The sequence below is a fragment of the Procambarus clarkii genome, chromosome 92 (genome assembly GCF_040958095.1).
Source record: "Procambarus clarkii isolate CNS0578487 chromosome 92, FALCON_Pclarkii_2.0, whole genome shotgun sequence".
In the NCBI taxonomy this organism is placed as follows: domain Eukaryota; kingdom Metazoa; phylum Arthropoda; class Malacostraca; order Decapoda; family Cambaridae; genus Procambarus; species Procambarus clarkii.
In genome coordinates, this window is record NC_091241.1 from 7840973 (window position 1) to 7860475 (window position 19503).

The 19503-nt window shown below is 47.5% G+C and overlaps 1 protein-coding gene across 1 annotated transcript in view; it reads right to left on the minus strand.

Moving 5' to 3' along the window:
- Positions 1 to 942: 942 nt before the first annotated feature.
- LOC123774959 (uncharacterized) overlaps positions 943 to 19503 on the minus strand; it is a 21152-nt gene continuing 2591 nt past the window's right edge. The window contains exons 2-3 of the mRNA XM_069319055.1: positions 4186 to 4298; positions 943 to 1930 (exon numbers count right to left, since the gene is read on the minus strand). Coding sequence (XP_069175156.1) covers positions 943 to 1930; positions 4186 to 4298 — 1101 coding nt within the window. The remainder of the gene's footprint in view (positions 1931 to 4185; positions 4299 to 19503) is intronic.

Sequence of the window (19503 nt, forward strand, 5' to 3'; positions counted from 1 at the left end):
TGTAAGTCGTTTATCCCCGAATTGGAATATAGGGAAAATATAGAGAGTTTTATAGTGTTTTGTGGGTTAAAATGTGGGGTTGAGAGCCCGGTGTTGGGGGGTGGGGAAAGCAAGAGCTGGCAACTAGCGCGGGTGCCGGGAGGGTCCGAGACGAGGAACAGACGAAGCCTCAGTCTCCCTCTGGACAGTGTGGTGTGAGGACTTGTTAGCGTGCGCTCTGAGACCAAATTGTGTGATTGTGGTGAGTGTTTGCCCAATTTTTGTTGTAGTTTGCGTGCGGGTGGAGGGAGGCCGGAGGTGCGTGCGCAAGTAGCGGGGCCAACACCGGCTGCGACGTACTGGTGGCAGCAACCCTGTGAGTGTGTGTCCGGTGGAGAGAGAGACCATGTTTGTGAGGTCCGTCGCACGCCAGAAATATGAACGTCTTAATGTCCCCCTTCTTCTTCTCCTTCTTACCCCCCCCCCCCCCGCCCCTTGTTAGCACCTTCCAGGCGTAAACTACAGCGTATCAACATCTCCACAACTCCCCCCTCCCCCCATCTTGCAATAACCCCTCCCTCTCTACCTTTACGCAACACAGCTAAAGTTAGAAAGGTGAATTTTGGGGGGTTGGGGGGGATATGCCCCCCCTTCGACCCAGTGACCATGATCCAATACAAAAAAAAAATTATTTATATTCAATTAAAACGCGAGAATGAATGGATTTTTGAGCGAGAGGACAATTTAGGAACAATTGTGTGTGTGTGTGTTTGTGTGTGTGTGTGTGTGTGTGTGTGTATGTGTGTATGTGTGTGTGTGTGTGTGTGTGTGTGCACTCCTCACGTGGGGGGGGGGGGGGAACAGGTGTAATATTGGCAAGTAAAGGAGATAAAGGTGAGGAATTGCGTGCATGTGTGGGGTGGAGGCTACACACACACACACACACACACACACACAGGTTGGTCACACTTTGTACACACTTATTAACATGCTCCTGCTTGACCTCTTGATAAATATGGTGTGTGTGGGGGGGGGGGGGGGGGAGCTTGTTTGTGGGGGTGAAGGTGGGCGTGGAGCTTGTTTCTGGGGGTGGAGGTGGGCGTGGAGCTTGTTTCTGGGGGTGGAGGTGGGCGTGGAGCTTGTTTCTGGGGGTGAAGGTGGGCGTGGAGCTTGTTTCTGGGGGTGAAGGTGGGCGTAGAGCTTGTTTCTGGGGGTGGAGGTGGGCGTGGAGCTTGTTTCTGGGGGTGGAGGTGGGCGTGGAGCTTGTTTCTGGGGGTGGAGGTGGGCGTGGAGCTTGTTTCTGGGGGTGGAGGTGGGCGTGGAGCTTGTTTCTGGGGTGGAGGTGGGCGTGGAGCTTGTTTCTGGGGTGGAGGTGGGCGTGGAGCTTGTTTCTGGGGTGGAGGTGGGCGTGGAGCTTGTTTCTGGGGGTGGAGGTGGGCGTGGAGCTTGTTTCTGGGGGTGAAGGTGGGCGTGGAGCTTGTTTCTGGGGGTGGAGGTGGGCGTAGAGCTTGTTTCTGGGGGTGAAGGTGGGCGTAGAGCTTGTTTCTGGGGGTGGAGGTGGGCGTGGAGCTTGTTTCTGGGGGTGAAGGTGGGCGTGGAGCTTGTTTCTGGGGGTGAAGGTGGGCGTAGAGCTTGTTTCTGGGGGTGAAGGTGGGCGTGGAGCTTGTTTCTGGGGGTGGAGGTGGGCGGGGAGCTTGTTTCTGGGGGTGAAAGTGGGCGTGGAGCTTGTTTCTGAGGGTGAAGGTGGGCGGGGAGCTTGTTTCTGGGGGTGAAGGTGGGCGGGGAGCTTGTTTCTGGGGGTGAAAGTGGGCGTGGAGCTTGTTTCTGGGGGTGAAGGTGGGCGTGGAGCTTGTTTCTGGGGGTGAAGGTGGGCGTGGAGCTTGTTTCTGGGGGTGGAGGTGGGCGGGGAGCTTGTTTCTGAGGGTGAGTGAAGGTGGGCGAGGAAAATTTTCTGGGGGTAAAGATGGGCGAGGAAAATTGTTTCTGGGGTGATGGTTGGTAAAGGAATGTGTGTATCTGATGGGTGTGTTAGTGTGAGAGTTTGGTGAGATTTTGTGTGTATGTGTGGGGATGAGCTACGGCTCTTGGGTCCCGCCTCTCGAATATTAATCAACTGGTATGCATGGGGCTCTAATCTATCATATCTGCATTTAGAGCTGTTTAAGGAGTCGGCTTCCACCACTTCATTTCTTGGCGCATTCCAATTGTTCACTGTCCTGACGCTGGTTAAATTATCTCTAATATGTCCGGCTTATTTGTGGTTATACATCCTAAATAGTTTTTTCTTGTCTTACTTTGTGTGTGGTGATCATGTCTCTTTTCGAATGACATGTTTAACTCCTTTAATCTTTTCTCTTAACTCATGCCCTTCACCTCTAAGACTAGTCTGATTGTGTGGTGATCATGTCTCTTTTCGAATGACATGTTTAACTCCTTTAATCTTTTCTCTTAACTCATGCCCTTCACCTCTAAGACTAGTCTGATTCCATTCTTGAGAATATTTCCTGGCTATATTTTGTGGTTAATAAGATAACGACTCCACACTCGCGCCGTATATTTCCAGAATTGGTTAGTCATAAATGATATCCAGATCCAAAACGACTCCGTGTCAGAGTCCTAAAGCTAGTTCTTATATCAGCCAACCTTCCATGTGCAACTGGTGATATTCTTTTGATACAGGCTTTTGTGACTGACAGGTTTAGTGTAATATCAACCCTCTGTGCCTGTTTTGTTCTGGCCGATTCCACTAGGATTGTTCTCTCACGTGACACCATGTGTCTGGCCTCGTGTTCCCCCTTTTCCAGATTCATTACTATGTACTTGATTGAGTTGAGCTCTAGTAGCCATTTGAAGGACCATTCTTATATTTTGTCCAGGTTATCCTGGAGATTTTACGGTCTTTTATTTTATTTATTCTCCATTTTTTTTGCATCCGCGAACATTGAGGAAGGAATCTAACCCCTCTTTGGTTGTCCAGAGTGATTTGCAAGAGTGCTGACTCCTGTATGACACCATTAGTAACAGCTCCCTAGTCTGAGGTCACGTCTCACTGTGACCTCTGTTGCAGAGAAGAGAAAATTATCAGGGGGGAAAGCGCCAAGCCATTACGACTACATAGCACTGGGAAGGGGTCAGAATAAGGATTTGGAATGGGACGGGGGGAAGGAATGGTGCCCAACCACTTGGACGGTCGGGGATTGAACGCCGACCTGCATGAAGCAGTGTGTGCGAGTCACTTCCCAGTTACTCCTCCCTGGTCATTTGTTGTACTCTTTAACTTGTGAGGTACTGTGTCAAAGGCTTTGAAGAGTCCCCAAATTATGCAATATTTTGCATACCTTGTGACCTGTTATATATCATAGTAAGAGCCAGAAAAAGGCTTCTGCTCTTCGTATTTCATCGTGGTGTCCCATCTGGTTCCCCAGTCTTAGGCGGGTCCAGTTAACAACATCAGAACAAAGGCAACTGCAGAAGGCCTATTGGCCCATACGAGGCAGCTTCTATTTATTTCCATCAGGTGCCTTTTTACTTTGTCTCTGGTTATCTCTGAAGTTCTCCAGTGCTGCTTGGTTTAGTTCCATTCCCCTCGACGACTTGCTCTATTGTGAAGACCTGATGAAATGTCGTGTTGAGTTCCTAATACTTCTTCGTCGTTTTCAGTGAATATAAAGTGGGAGTTCCTGTGTGGGGGGGGGGGGGGGGGTGTATAATTCTCTTGGGGTGCAGCTGATAGTAATACATAATAATTTATGATTATTTATGATTGGCAAATATTATAGGGACTGGTTACAAATCTTCACATGGAAATATCTCCACGCGAGACCAGGAGGTATTGCCGGATGTGGGGAATAGCCCTTCACGGAATTCAAGAGAGAACTTGATAAACACCTCCAAAGGATCAACCAGGCTGTGATTCATGTCAGACTGCGGACAGCTCTGAACAGCAGCTGCACGCAAGCCTCCAACCAGGAGGCCTAGTCAGAGACCGTGCCCTGGGGATATATTGATCCATGGAACCAACACAAGGTTAACACGAGGTGGGGGTGTTTTGTGTGGGATTGAGGGTCGATTTGCGGCTGGGTTGTTGTTATAGATTCAGCTACTCCGAACAAGTTCCAAGTAGCACGTGCTATGGTGAGCCCGTAACTTACCTGGCACAGGAGCGGGGCAAGAAGCACGGGCTATGGTGAGCCCGTGCGGGCTCACCTCACTGGGCTATATGTATTGGCGAGAGTGTAGATAAGGATTTTGGAAAGTTTATGTCTCCGAGGTGAAGAAGTTTTAGCGGCAACTTGAAGAGACGACTTTCTGGAATATTTCTGGAGAGAAATTCAAATCTATGCTCATGGGAAATCAGATCAACACAATATCAGAAACAATGGGGAAATATCTCTGAAGAACTTCGGTTTCAACTCTTTTTACCCTGTCGTAGCTCAGTCGATTAAGGCAGTGTCTGGGATGCTCCCGGACGCAGGTTCGAATCCTCGTCACGGCCCTTGTGGATTTGTTCAATGGGGAAATATTTTGAACCACCAAATGGATATTTCCTTGACCCAAATTACCCAACTTTACCCACTTCCAGCGCCGAGGTTCCACCTGTAGAATTCAACTCACAGATGCATCAAAATCTCTCTTTCCAATTTAGTGTTCACCTCTTAATAGTTCCGGGAATACCTCCCTTTCATTAAATAATATAAAACAAGTTAAAAAAGGGATACTGAATTGAAAATAGAATTATTTATGTTCTTTTAAAGAACGGGAAAAAATAACGTAATGTATAAAATGTATATATAAAAATGTATATTTTATACGTAATGTATAAAATAACAATTTCTCCACCCACACTTCCCAACGATCTTTGCTTGTCTCCCACTCGCGGGGTCGGTGGTTCGAGTCCCTTAGTGCCCAGGGGACTCGCGGGGTCGGTGGTTCGAGTCCCCGAGTGCCCAGGGGACTCGCGGGGTCGGTGGTTCGAGTCCCTTAGTGCCCAGGGGAATGAAATATCTGTGTTAAAATAGACTATATGCTAGCATATGTTAAAATAAAAAAATAAAGCTATCCGTTAAAATTGCGACGCATTAAGTACCAAATTAAAGCGTGGTGTTATTGACGATGTGTGTGCATCGGCCTCGATGGGTTAGGTGGGTTGTTGGGTTAGTACCTTTCTGGTTAGACAAAACAGACGTATTAATTATCTCTTTGGTCCAGCTTAGTTAATGTGTTCCAGTAAGACAATCACTTGGGGTGGACGGTAGAGCGACGGTCTCGCTTCATGCAGGTCGGCGTTCAATCCTCGACCGTCCAAGTGGTTTGGCACCATTCCTGCCCTCCGTCTAATCCCAAATCCTTATCCTGAACCTTTTCAAGTGCTATATAGTCGTAATGACTTGGCGCTTTTCCCCTGATAGTTCTGTTCCCTTCCCAGTAAGACAATAATAATTTGGGTATTATTAAGTCTTAATCATTCCGATGGACTGGCTTGAAAGATCTTGGGTTATCAACTTGTGATGTCGTAAGGTAATGCTTCAAGTAGAACAAATTTAAGTTATATAATGAGGGTAATCCTTAAAAAAACATTTTGCTCGTTTCAATTTCACAATTTTTTAGGCTTTAAACTGAAAAAATGAGTGAAAGAATGCGTAAGAATTGTTAATGTCCAAGGTTTTCAGAATTTCCAAATTCCACGCTAGCATATTTTATCATTGCTGTGAAATGAGAGGATAATTTTTAAATTTGAATTTGTATTTATGTATACAATTCTTACGTTCTTATAAAGCCACTAAAGCCATTTTTTCAATGTCAGAGTAGTTAGTAAATGGAATGCATTAGGCAGTGATGTGGTGGAGGCTGACTCCATTCAGTTTCAAATGTAGATATGATAGAGCCCAGTAGGCTCAGGAACCTGTACACCAGTTGATTGACAGTTGAGAGGCGGGACCAAAGAGGCAAAGCTCAACCCCCGCAAGCACACTTAGGTGAATACAATTAGGTGAGTACTAGCACGCATAGCGTTTCGGGCAGGTGGTCATTTATCCCAATTTTCCCTGGAATACGACCCGCCAAATCGCTTAACAACCAGGTACCCATTCACTGCTGGGTGAACAGACGCTACAGTTAAGGATTGGCGCCCAGTCAATCCTCCCCGGTCAGGTTACGAACCCAGGCCAAAGCGCTCGCGAAGCGCCAGGCGAGTGTTTAACCACTGCGCCACGGGGAATGCCATAACATATGATATATCAGCGACTGAAACAATCCCTGCACTTAGTGGAAAGATGTTTTTGTTTCTTTCCTGCAAGCTCCAAGTTTCATCATTAAATTCCCAGAAAATGTGCTGAAGAAATGTCATTGTTTAAACGAAAATAAAATCCATATTCTCGCAGTTGTGTTCAGAAATTCATAAACGTTTACTGTGAAGCATGTTATATTCCTCGTGTTCCACATCCGGTATGTTATCTTGAGATGATATCGGGGCTTTTTAGTGTCCCCGCGGCCCGGTCCTCGACCAGGCCTCCACCCCCAGCAAACAGCCCGTGACAGCTGACTAACACCCAGGTACCTATTTTACTGCTAGGTGTTGGGATCGAACTGTTGACAACCCAACACATTTAATTTAGGTTTATTCTGAATGTTTATCCTAATGCTTCGTTGTACTACAACGGGGTACATGAATCTGAACAGGTGTCAGCCTCAGCCGGACCTGTTGTCAGGTGCGACACACTTTGTGCTGAGGTCTGACAAAGGACAAGAAAATAAGATGGTATAAAACTTCATCATGGATATATTGTGATATATCTCTAATCACCTTATATACAATATTTTACATGTATATATATATATATGTGTGCATTGTACACAAGTACAGTTAAATATATATATATAGAGAGAGAGATACTACGACCATGCTACGGTCGTCTCTTGTCCGATGGATCTTCCCACTTATAAATCACCGACTTTCCTGCAATTTGTACCGCTATCAGGAAAATCAGCGCGTTACCTCCATGCCGACCTCTAAATCTCAAAGCTGTTATCTTCCATAACTTTCAAGAACGTCGACCATGCCTCGAGGTCCTCTTCCTTCGTGAGGGTGGAGCACACTAACAGTTGGGTCCGTTGGTCACACATCCAAACGCGACGACAGCCTGTTGACTCAATGGAGGGGAGTAGATGTCTGTCTCTCCACATGCTCCGGCCAGCACACGTTACCTCGCCCGGTGGTTCTGATTGGCTAACAGAAATTCCCGCCACCGGACGAGCCATACCGTGCTGACCGTTAACGACCTCCATGGTTGTTAACCTCGTTCTTCCTGTAATAATGAACGTATGACTTAAATAATCGTGCCTTTATGCGATGAAATAACACGATACGATATATCGTAACATAGGTAACAGGGGCATAGGGTGAAAGAAACTCTGCCTATTGTTTCTCGCCGGCGCCCGGGATCGAACCCGGGACCACAGGATCACAAGCCCAGTGTGCTGTCCGCTCGGCCGACCGGCTCTCCTATGTTGTTGGATATGGAGTCCTGTCTTCTCGCTTACTACGTCGCATTTTACACGTAACGACCAATCCATTAAAAATGCGACGTATTAGTAGAAATCCAAACGCCATAATACTGACGTTTTCTATGCATTGGCCTAGGTAGGTAAAGTAGGTCGCTTGGGTTTGTACGTTTCTGGTTAGGCAAAACAGTTGCTTTTTTAACGCAGCGGCAAAGGGAGAGAACGGATCTCCTTCATGCAGGTCAGCGTTCAATCCCCGACCGTCCAAGTGGGTTGGGCACCATTCATTCCCTCCATCCCAAATTCATATCCCGACCCCTTCCAAGTGCTATATAGTCGTAATGGTTTGGCGCTTTTTCCCCTGATACTTCCCTTCCTCCCATGGCACAGTGGTCTACGTCCTTGGCACACAACTGAGTAACCCGGAATCGATACAACCTGTTGGGCACGTTTCACCTGATGCCAGTGTTCATATAACAGTCAAATAGGTACCCTGGGATTAGGTAATTGTCGTGGGTTGCATCCTGGGGATGATCAGCAGTTGGTCTACTGGGGACCTCGGTCTGGGCATGTACAGGCTTCCTGTCCCCGACACCGGGAACTGGAAATGAGTAGCTGGTGAGATATGGGCCGAGAGTGTGGCGGTATGTAGTGTGTGTTCCAGTATGTGCATATTGACCCATTCTCCAGTCCAGGAACATGAGCTTGCATTTCTGCATTCTCCCCTTCTTCCCCTTCCCCCCCTCCCATCCCCTCCCACCATCACCCCTTCCCTCGCGACCATCGTCCCCTCCTCTCCTGCCTCTCCCCTCCCCCTGTCCTGCCTCTCCCCTCCCCCTATCCTGCCTTTTCCCTCCCCCTGTCCTGCCTCTCCCCTCCCCCTGTCCTGCCTCCCCCTATCCTGCCTCTCCCCTCCCCCTGTCCTGCCTCTCCCCTCCCCCTGTCCTGCCTCTCCCCTCCCCCTATCCTGCCTCTCCCCTCCCCCTATCCTGCCTTTTCCCTCCCCCTGTCCTGCCTCTCCCCTCCCCCTGTCCTGCCTCCCCCTATCCTGCCTCTCCCCTCCCCCTGTCCTGCCTCTCCCCTCCCCCTGTCCTGCCTCTCCCCTCCCCCTATCCTGCCTCTCCCCTCCCCCTATCCTGCCTCTCCCCTCCCCCTGTCCTGCCTCTCCCCTCCCCCTATCCTGCCTCTCCCTTCCCCCCCCCACACACACCCATCCCTCCCTTCTAACTCTGTAATCGATGTTTGGCGAATAGTTACATTTCTAGTGGAAAGGGGGGGGTTGTTTTAGTAGAGTTGTTCCCTAACAGAGTTTGCACGGTTTCAGCTCCTGGGCCTCGCCTTGAGAGCACTCGTTAAATGCGATAACTTATCTAATTCGTTCCTTGACACGTTTGCGTTTAAAACATCGGAGGGGACGTAGTTGTGCGTCTTCATTAGTCATGCTTGCGATGTTTCAGTCCAACCCGGACCCCCCTTGTTGACTTGATAAGTGTGCAGGATGGACCGAAACCTCGTCGCTTTCATATCTTTTGAATTGCCTTACCTCGAGTCGGTTGTACCATTTCCAATTTAAGCTCATTCTTCCTAGTGAATTAACGCTGAGGAAGTTGTGTGTGTGCGTGCATGCGTGTGTGCGTGCGTGCGTGCGCGTGCGGGGGGTGGAGGTGATACACGGGTAGTTCAAGGTCATTTTCCGGCTGTTGTAACCTAGCTTTCTTTGATAGTCTCAGTGGGGTAAGAACAAGTATTCTGTTGTGGGTGACGGGAGACATCTCCCGTCACGCAGGGTGCAGTCGCACCTCCACAGATCTCCAGTATCAGCTCTTGATACTGGTAATGGCTCAAAAGGGCCACCACTTACGGGCTATTCATGCCCGTGCCACCTTTTGGGTGGCTTAATCTTTATCAATAAATCTGTTGTGGGTGGTTAAAAACGCGTTCCCTTGCAGGTGGGTACGGGAAAGTGTTTTCCTCTGTAGGTAAGGACAAGTGTTTCTTTGTAGGGGGTTAAGAGCAAACAAAGTCTAAGCCTAGGCCACTGCTGATGAGTGATTGGGTTGAGACAGGGGGTGTAGTTAAGCCTATTGCTAGGCCTTGTCCCAGCTAACAGAACGTATCCCTGGAATCACAAACCGAAACTGTGTCTATTTTCCACTTGTTACAACTTGTAATAAAGTTGTTACATCTTGGCTTAACGTGTTTATGACGTATTAGAACGTTGCTACAACTTGAAATATTGGTTGTTATAACTGGTTAGGTGTTAAAACTTGTTCGAACGTTGTACCAACTTCGTAGTTTCGTCATGTGTTTGGCGGGATATTAGTCCTATCCTCTCTCGATCACTGTTAACCTATTCTGTACCAAGTGTTAGTGAGTGGACCGCACTTAGCACTATTCCACCCTCTAGGCGCCGTCCTATGTCGCCTAGAGCCGAATCTACCGCACCTAGTACCGTTCTGCCGGATTGTTACGGCCCTATTGGGTCGCAACTGGGTTCTTTCTCTGATGTTGTTAGAGGTAGGGTATCCGGCCCCAAGTTAGTAGTGGCTTTCAAGGGGTGTGTTCCGTAACGCAAGTAAATTAAAGGGGAAGGGATAAAACTGCTCAGAAATATATATATTCACCACCACCAATAAATATATAAACAGTCACACGCTGTTATTATTACTACACTTATTTACAATCGCTTGTCTTCCTCCGAAGACACAGGATGCACTGCTTAACGGTGCTCAAGACGAGTGGTCCTGGTTCTCTTGTGGCCTCACGATGAATCCTTCGATTCTCTCGAGTCTACCCTGGCCACAGGCCAGCCAAATCACAGTTCCACTGGGGGCACCGTCGTGGAGGCCTTCAACCACAAATCCAGCCTGTAGCTGGCAGGTTCCAATCAGTTCCGCAGGTTAGGCCACTCCACGACCGATACTAGGGTTGCGAGCCCTAGGCAGGAGCCTCGTGTGACTTCACAGATCACTCTCCTCACCTCAACACCCCAGTGGATAGTCTTCTCCTCCAGTCAGCCCCGGGTACGACAAATCCTCAACTGCCACGTCACAGGCAGGCTAACACAACAGTGTTCATCCGGGGGGGTGACTCACAACTTCTGCAGCTAACACTTGGAGATTCTACGGCTGCCTTGGGTAGACTGATCCAACTTCCATTACAGCAGTCCCAGGTCGACTCTGTAATCAGACACGTCATCAGTACTAGTTACACTCTGGGGCACCTCACTTACAGGCTTAGACACAAACGCCCACCTATCCACTCCATAGATGGCGTTGCTGTCTAAGCGTCACCTCAGAGGTCAGCAGCAGCTACGTCACGAGCTGATTAGGACGGGAAACTAGCCCTTGTGGCCAGTATATCTCGTCCTCACTAGATGGCGTCGTCTATTTGGAGGGGGTTTCGGGAGCTGACCCACAGATGGCGCGGTCGTCACTGCTCCGTGCTCGGACGCTGGGCTCGGGTTCGTAACACGGATCTAGTACCATTCTACCGCACCTAGTACCATTCTACCGCACCTAGTCCCGTTCTGCCGCACCTAGTCCCGTTCTGCCGCACCTAGACCCGTTCTGCCGCACCTAGTCCCGTTCTGCCGCACCTAGTCCCGTTCTGCCGCACCTAGTCCCGTTCTGCCGCACCTAGTCCCGTTCTGCCGCACCTAGTCCCGTTCTACCGCACCTAGTACCGTTCTGCCGCACCTAGTCCCGTTCTGCCGCACCTAGTCCCGTTCTGCCGCACCTAGTACCGTTCTGCCGCACCTAGTACCGTTCTGCCGCACCTAGTACCGTTCTGCCGCACCTAGTCCCGTTCTGCCGCACCTAGTACCGTTCTGCCGCACCTAGTACCGTTCTGCCGCACCTAGTACCGTTCTGCCGCACCTAGTACCGTTCTGCCGCACCTAGTCCCGTTCTGCCGCACCTAGTACCGTTCTGCCGCACCTAGTACCGTTCTGCCGCACCTAGTACCGTTCTGCCGCACCTAGTACCGTTCTGCCGCACCTAGTCCCGTTCTGCCGCACCTAGTACCGTTCTGCCGCACCTAGTACCGTTCTGCCGCACCTAGTACCGTTCTGCCGCACCTAGTACCGTTCTGCCGCACCTAGTACCGTTCTGCCGCACCTAGTACCGTTCTACCGCACCAAGTAACATTCTTCCGCACGTACTAGCACCTTTGTAGCGCAGTTCACACGTGGAGATACTGGCCAGGAGCAGGTGTTAATAGCCGCCACCGTAAGCCTAGACATTTTTATAGGTATGTCTATGTCGCCGACCTTCGCCTGCTGCCTCGTAAGAGTCGCCCCCCATTTTCTGTTAGTGTGTACTCACCTATTTGTACTCACCTATTTGTGCTTGCGGGGGTTGAGCTTTGGCTCTTTGGTCCCGCCTCTCAACTGTCAATCAACTGGTGTACAGATTCCTGAGCCTACTGGGCTCTATCATATCTACATTTAAAACTGTGTATGGAGTCAGCCTCCACCACATCACTGCCTAATGCATTCCATCCGTTAACTACTCTGACACTGAAAAAGTTCCTTTTCAAAAAAGTGTGTGTGTGTGTGTGTGTGTGTGTGTGTGTGTGTGTGTGTGTGTACTCACCTATTTGTGCTTGCGGGGGTTGAGCTCTGGCTCTTTGGTCCCGCCTCTCAACCGTCAATCAACAGGTCTACAGGTTCCTGAGCCTACTGGGCTCTATCATATCTACACTTGAAACTGTGTATGGAGTCAGCCTCCTAAACATCACTGCCTAATGCATTCCATTTGTCAACTACTCTGACACTAAAAAAATTATTTCTAATATCTCTGTGGCTCATTTGGGCACTCAGTTTCCATCTGTGTCCCCTTGTGCGTGTGCCCCTTTGTGTTAAATAGCATGTCTTTATCTACCCTATCAATTCCCTTCAGAATCTTGAATGTGGTGATCATGTCCCCCCTAACTCTTCTGTCTTCCAGCGAAGTGAGGTTTAATACCCGTAGTCTCTCCTCGTAGCTCATACCTCTCAGCTCGGGTACTAGTCTGGTGGCAAACCTTTGAACCTTTTCCAGTTTGGTCTTATCCTTGACTAGATATGGACTCCATGCTGGGGCTGCATACTCCAGGATTGGCCTGACATATGTGGTATACAAAGTTCTGAATGATTCCTTACACAAGTGTCTGAATGCCGTTCTTATGTTGGCCAGCCTGGCATATGCCGCTGCTGTTATCCTCTTGATATGGGCTGCAGGAGACAGGTCTGGCGTGATATCAACCCCAAGTCTTTTTCTTTTTCGGACTCTTGAAATATTTCATCTCCCAGATGGTACCTTGTATCTGGCCTCCTGCTCCCCACACCTGTCTTCATTACTTTACATTTGCTTGGGTTAAACTCTAACAACCATTTGTTTGACCATTCCTTCAGCTTGTCCAGGTCTTCTTGAAGCCTCAAGCAGTCCTCCTCTGTCTTAATCCTTCTCATAATTTTGGCATCGTCAGCAAACATTGAGAGAAATGAATCTATACCCTCCGGGAGATCATTTACATATCTCAGAAACAAGATAGGACCGAGTACAGAGCCCTGTGGGACTCCACTGGTGACTTCACGCCAATCTGAGGTCTCACCCCTCACCGTAACTCTCTGCTTCCTATTGCTGTGTGTGTGTGTGCGTGTGTAATTACCTAAGTGTAGTTACAGGATGAGAGCTACGCTCGTGGTGTCCCGTCTTCCCAGCACTCTGTCATATAACGCTTTGAAGCTACTGACGGTCTTGGCCTCCACCACCTTCTCACCTAACTTGTTCCAACCGTCTACCACTCTGTTTGCGAAAGTGAATTTTCTTATATTTCTTCGGCATCTGCGTTTAGCTAGTTTAAATCTATGACCTCTTGTTCTTAAAGTTCCAGGTCTCAGGAAATCTTCCCTATCGATTTTATCAATTCTTGTTACTATTTTGTATGTAGTGATCATATCACCTTTTTTTCTTTCTGTGTGTGACTGGGATGGTTAGTCAGTCACACTCGCCACCACACATACCATCATTACACTCTCCTGTCATTGACGTCTGTCTTTTGTTTAACAATATCACATTTTTATAGATATTTAATATCTTTCGTCTCCCAAGACAATGAAGTGACCCCCTTCAAGATCCGTTTTATTTTCTGTAATGTGGTGGCTTTTGCGGTTAGTATTGTGGTTGTGTTGCAGTGTTGAGGAGCTTGCAACACTCACCGCAGTTATACACACTCCAGGTCAACACGGGTTGAAGCAGTGAAGGTCTATTTCACAACTACTTGATCTCTATGACAATAATAATTGGCGAAGTTGGGAGGTGCATTTTCTCAATTTTCAATCCAACTGTTTGCTAAGTGCGGATATTATATATATATATATATATATATATATATATATATATATATATATATATATATATATATATATATATATATATATATATAATATTAATTAATGTGTAGTAACTAGCTTCCAAAGATTGTCACTTGCATAGCTAAGCGAACTATGAGGTTAAGTTCCTGAACCCATTATGTGCCTTTGTAACCCTTTCCACCACCACCCACGGCATGGGTATGGGGCGCATAATAAATAAAGAACTGAAAAAAAAGTAGAATGGGTGAAGCGTTTAAACTGGTAAAGACTCAAACCACACAGACTACTCCTTGGAAGGAAGAAGAAAGATATCATAATATACATACAAAAGGAAAGGGAATCGTTAGAAGAAAGCAGCGAGCTATTACAACTATACACACACACACGTTGGGCAGAGTTTCTTTCACCCTATGCCCCTGTTACCTAGCAGTAAATAGGTACCTGGGAGTTAGGTGTCACGGGCTGCTTCCTGGTGTGTGTGTGTGTGGTGTGGAAAAAATAATAGTAGTAGTAGAAACAGTTGATTGACAGTTGAGAGGCGGGCCGAAAGAGCAGAGCTCAACCCCCGCAAGCACAACTAGGTGAATAGAACTAGGTGTATACACAAGATACGTGAAGGTTCCAAACCTGCACAATAAAACAAGAACATACTGGAGTGAGAGATATGATGGGAAGTGTAAAGGAAGTTCCGTGGAAGGTCTGGGCGATATAACCACAATAAAACAACACATAAACATCAGAGACCCGCGGCGCTGGTCTCCAGACAACACACACAAAATGTCGCTGCAACACCAGAGTAATACCTGGGGCATACCTGGGGCATATCTGGGGAGGGTTTCCAGAGTTCTTCTACTCCCCAAGCCCGGCCCGAGGCCAGGCTCGACTTGTGAGAGCTTGGTCCACCAGGCTGTTGCTTGGAGCGGCCCATAGACTCCTCACATATCCACCACAGCTCGGTTAGTCCGGTACTTCTTGCAAGGACGTAGATATGTGCTCACAACTAGGTGGGTACAACTAGGTGAGGTGAGTACACACCTAGTTGTAGACCTGTAATATGTCCTTGACAATTACCCGGCCACAACTGTAGTGTCAGTGTATATGTGGAAGTGTAAAACAGTAATTTAAGTGATGTAGTAGAGAGACAAGCCTGCGAGATACGGTGTAATTGGCAAGGGTGAAGTGTGTTGGGTGTTAGCAGTCAGGTAGTCCAGGGCTTCAAGTGGGGTAGTTTATGGCTGTGGTTGGGCCTATCAGAATTGGCTCATCGTCAGGCCTAGTGCTGATATGAAACCCAGTGTGGCGGCCCACAAGAGAAGCGAGGTGTCTAATAACTGTGACTGCAAGCAAACATAAGTATATTAGAAATAATTTTGTCATTGTAAGAGTAGTTAATAAATAGCATGCATCAGGAAGTGATGTGGTGGAAGCAGACTTCATACACAGTTTCAAATGTAGAGCCCAATAAGTTCAGAAACCTGAACACCAGATCTATATTAATTTATAATTAAGAATTTTTGGTTTCGTACTGTACGTTAAAATTGAAGTAGAACAACATACCCATCTTGTGGGCGGTAGTGGAAAGGTTTACAGAGGCACATAATGGGCTCAGGGACTGGTCCCCACAATTCATTTAGCTAAGCCGGTCGGCCGAGCGGACAGCACACTGGACTTGTGATCCTGTGATCCTGGGTTCGATCCCAGGCGCCGGCGAGAAACAATGGGCAGAGTTTCTTTCACCCTATGCCCCTGTTACCTAGCAGTGAAATAGGTACCTGGGTTAGTCAGTCAGTTGTCACGGGCTGCTTCCTGGGGGTGGAGGGCTGGTCGAGGACCGGGCCGCGGGGACACTAAAGCCCCGAAATCATCTCAAGATAACCTCAAGAAGCCAGTTACTCTCTTGATGAGCTAGTTACAAAATTCAGTATAAGTCGTCATATCAACAATGGGCTCGAGATAGACCACAAGTACAGTTTCTAAGCTAAGCAACTGACATATGTGGAGAGCTAGTGTCGTAATTGATATGTTTGTCCTGCACACCGCCCCCCATCCAGTGGGCAGCGGTGGATAGGTTACAATCACTTAGTTATTACCTACAGTTAGCAAACTGGGAATATTTGGCAAACATTTCTGATAGCAGATAATTTTGAATGAAATATTTACACCTGTTGAGCATTGGTTATAGAATTGTCTCTGAATTCACGTATCTTTTCGCACTCCATCACAGTGACGGAGGGTGAGCGAATAATTTTGTTGACACAGTTTACATTTGGTCAGGTCTACATCAGCAGATAATACAAACTCCCAGAGATACTATCAGAGTCTAAGCCGAGCAGTAGTAACCTCTAGGAGTCTTCCGATATTATTGGATGATCCATAGGTTTGTAACTCCTCTTGCATGATAGTATGATAGATACAATTACCGGTGTCGATTTCACTTTGCCTCAGATCTACAAGATTTTGTTGGAGTTCTTGGTGCACTATTGCTGTCAGACTGCTGCAACACTACACACGATATTTGTTGCCCATGGCGTTAAAAGCAACATTTGCTATACATTATTTTTTTTTCTACGTGCTTCCCTGAAGACGAACATAAGAATCAATGAAACTGCAGGAGGCCTATTAGCCCATACGTGGCAGCTCCTGTTTATATCCACCCAGACTCGTTCATATATGTCTAACCAACGCTTGAAACTATCAAGGGATCCCCTGAAAAATATGAAATAGGACCTCCCCTTACCTTGCTTCATGGATCCTACGCCTACGTGCTCTTTACCAATTCTCAAAACCTTGCATTTATCTGGGTTAAAATCCAGCATCCATTTCTCATAAAGCTTACCCATGGCCTTCTGCCTATACCTACAATCTTAATTTTTGCTATTTTATTTGATCCATTTTGAATCGTCTTCAAACATATGAATTAACTTAGAGTTCCGCGGTTAGAACATTTAGTGAGAAGTGTTTGTGAATGGAGACGAGAGGTTTTGTTTTATTAATACATTAGATACATCTGCATTTGTGCAGGTGCCCTAGACTATATGAAGGGGAGTGTGTCGAAAGCTAGCCACGTGGTGCTAAATAAATCCCCATCACGCAGGATGGTGAGACGAGAGATAAATTCGAGGGGAAGTGCGTGGTGATGAACTAGCCCCTATAAGGGGCTAGAGATCGACCACATTGTAAGGGGCTAGACCCAGCCTTACTGGTTATGTGAAGCATGAACTGTGGTATGCAGGCTTTCATGACTAAGCCCTTTATGACTAACCATCCTGCGAGATGGGGAGGACTTTTACTACCACAGCTACCACTCTTCTCTCTTGTGGTGGTGATAGCCTCATAATGCACCCGGAGTTTGCCAGTGCAGACTGCATGCCTCTGTATGACTAACATGTCATGCCCCTGTATGACTAACCATCCTGTGTGATGGGGATTTTTTAGCATCACGTAGCTAGCTTTTTGACACACTGTACTCCCCTTCATATAGTCTAGGGCAGCTGCACAAATGCAGATGTACCTAATATATATATATAAAGTGTAAACTTTCGGTTTCAACCTGCTCTTGACTTGCACCATTACCTTCCCTCCGTCCTCATAACTCTCTTGTTTTGCTCCTCCTCGTTGTCCGACTGAAGCCTCTCTGATTATTAATATACTTTTTTCCTGGGTGGTTGGTGGACGTATTCACTCGCTAACAGCGTCGTTGAAACCAGGGTGGGGGGGGGGGGGGGGGGGTGTGGGAGGGGGGTGCTGCTTTCGGTGGAAGGTCGCCACTATTGTGTTGACGTGGAAGGTGTTGAGGCGGGTGTTGGTCCTCTGGCGGGTGTTGGGTGTTGAGGCGGGTGTTGGTCCTCTGGCGGGTGTTGGTCCTCGGGCGGGTGTTGGTCCTCAGGCGGGTGTTGGAGAGGCCAGGCAGACGACCAATGGAGGAGGTGAGGAAAACTCCATAATTGGCTGGCGTACTTTTGGTGGCGGGCTATTTTGGTCGTGACAAAAGTACTTTTTTGTTTTGTTATGATGAGAACAATGATTTTATTTATAGTGTAAGCCTAAGCTGCTCTCTCCCTCCCTCTCTTGTTTCTGGTGCGTCGTCTTCCTTTGTCTCGACTTCTCTTCCCTCTGTTTCTTAAGTTGTCTCTCCACACACTATGTCAAAGACACATCGAACACTTTATGTAGGGCAGACGTAAATCTGTGTATCTATGTATTTACGTATGTAGGTTAGCTTAGCTTTTTAAAAGCACTACAATCACCTGTGGTTGATTGTTCAATAAATCCTTGAACTATATGTTTAACAGATCTTTAACCCTGTCCAAGGAGGACAGAAGAAAATGTATATATGCTGGTTAGCACTGTAAATGTGTGGCTATGTCTGTGGTAGGAAATAATAATAATAAACTTCTGAGCATCGTGTCATTAATGGGCTTGGCTTTTTTACTATTCAGTAAATATATATATTATGACCAAAAGGGTAAGATTAATGATTCTTACAAACATCTTTTCAACCTCTTTTGTTTTTCTTCACTGTCGGGGGAAGTTGAAAAATTAATTGTCCGAAGTTCATTTTCACATTTTTTGGGGGTTTGACGCCTAGCGGTGCGTTTCGCAAGGTCACTCCTTACATTCTCAAAGACTAATTTACCAGATTGATTGATTGATGAAGATTAAGCCACCCAAAAGGTGGCACGGGCATCAATAGCCCATAAGTGGTGGCCCTTTTGAGCCATTTCCAGTACAAACAGATGATACTGGAGATCTGTGGAGGTGCGACTGCACCCTGCGTGACGGGAGATGTCTCCCGTGAAAATTTACCAGACTTTTGTACAGGCTTATATTATCTTTGGGTGAGGTGGCACAGAACAAGTGGATGAAAGGCATAACAATGGGGTATTAATAATGTAATAATACCCTGTTAATTAATATTATTAATTAATAGTTTATAAATATCCTATTAATACCCTATTATTAAAGAATCAGCTTTTCAATGGGTATATTCTGCACATCCCGCCATGCCCGCCCGCCAGGGAGCCGGTCGGCCGAGCGGACAGCACGCTGGACTTGTGATCCTGTGGTCCCAGGTTCGATCCCTGGCGCCGGCGAGAAACAATGGGCAGAGTTTCTTTCACCCTATGCCCCCTGTTACCTAGCAGTAAAATAGGTACCTGGGTGTTAGTCAGCTGTCACGGGCTACTTCCTGGGGGTGGAGGCCTGGTCGAGGACCGGGCCGCGGGGACACCAAAGCCCCGAAATCATCTCAAGATAACCTCAAGATATGCCTCTTGGTCTCATGCGGTGTTATTCCTGTGTGTGCAAGTTTGGGACCAGCCCCTCTACTATTTTCCACGTGTAAATTATTATGTATCAAACCCGTGAGCACAGTGAGGTAGTCCATCCACACTCCACCCAATGTCACCCCCCCCCCCCACACCATAGCCCGCACACCCATTCCGTACCCTCCCATCACCTTTCCCACATACCTCTCCCCACCCATCCCCACCGCTGCTGCCCGACACTCCAATTTATAATTTGTATGTTGTCGGCCAACTTGGCCTGGTTGGCAAGGTAGGAAAATAACGGCATGCTCAAGGTTCTCAGTGACCAAGTTAGCGCAACGGTGAAGAGGTGGGGAGGAGAGAGTTAGAGGGAGGGAGGGAGGGAGGGAGAGAGAGAGA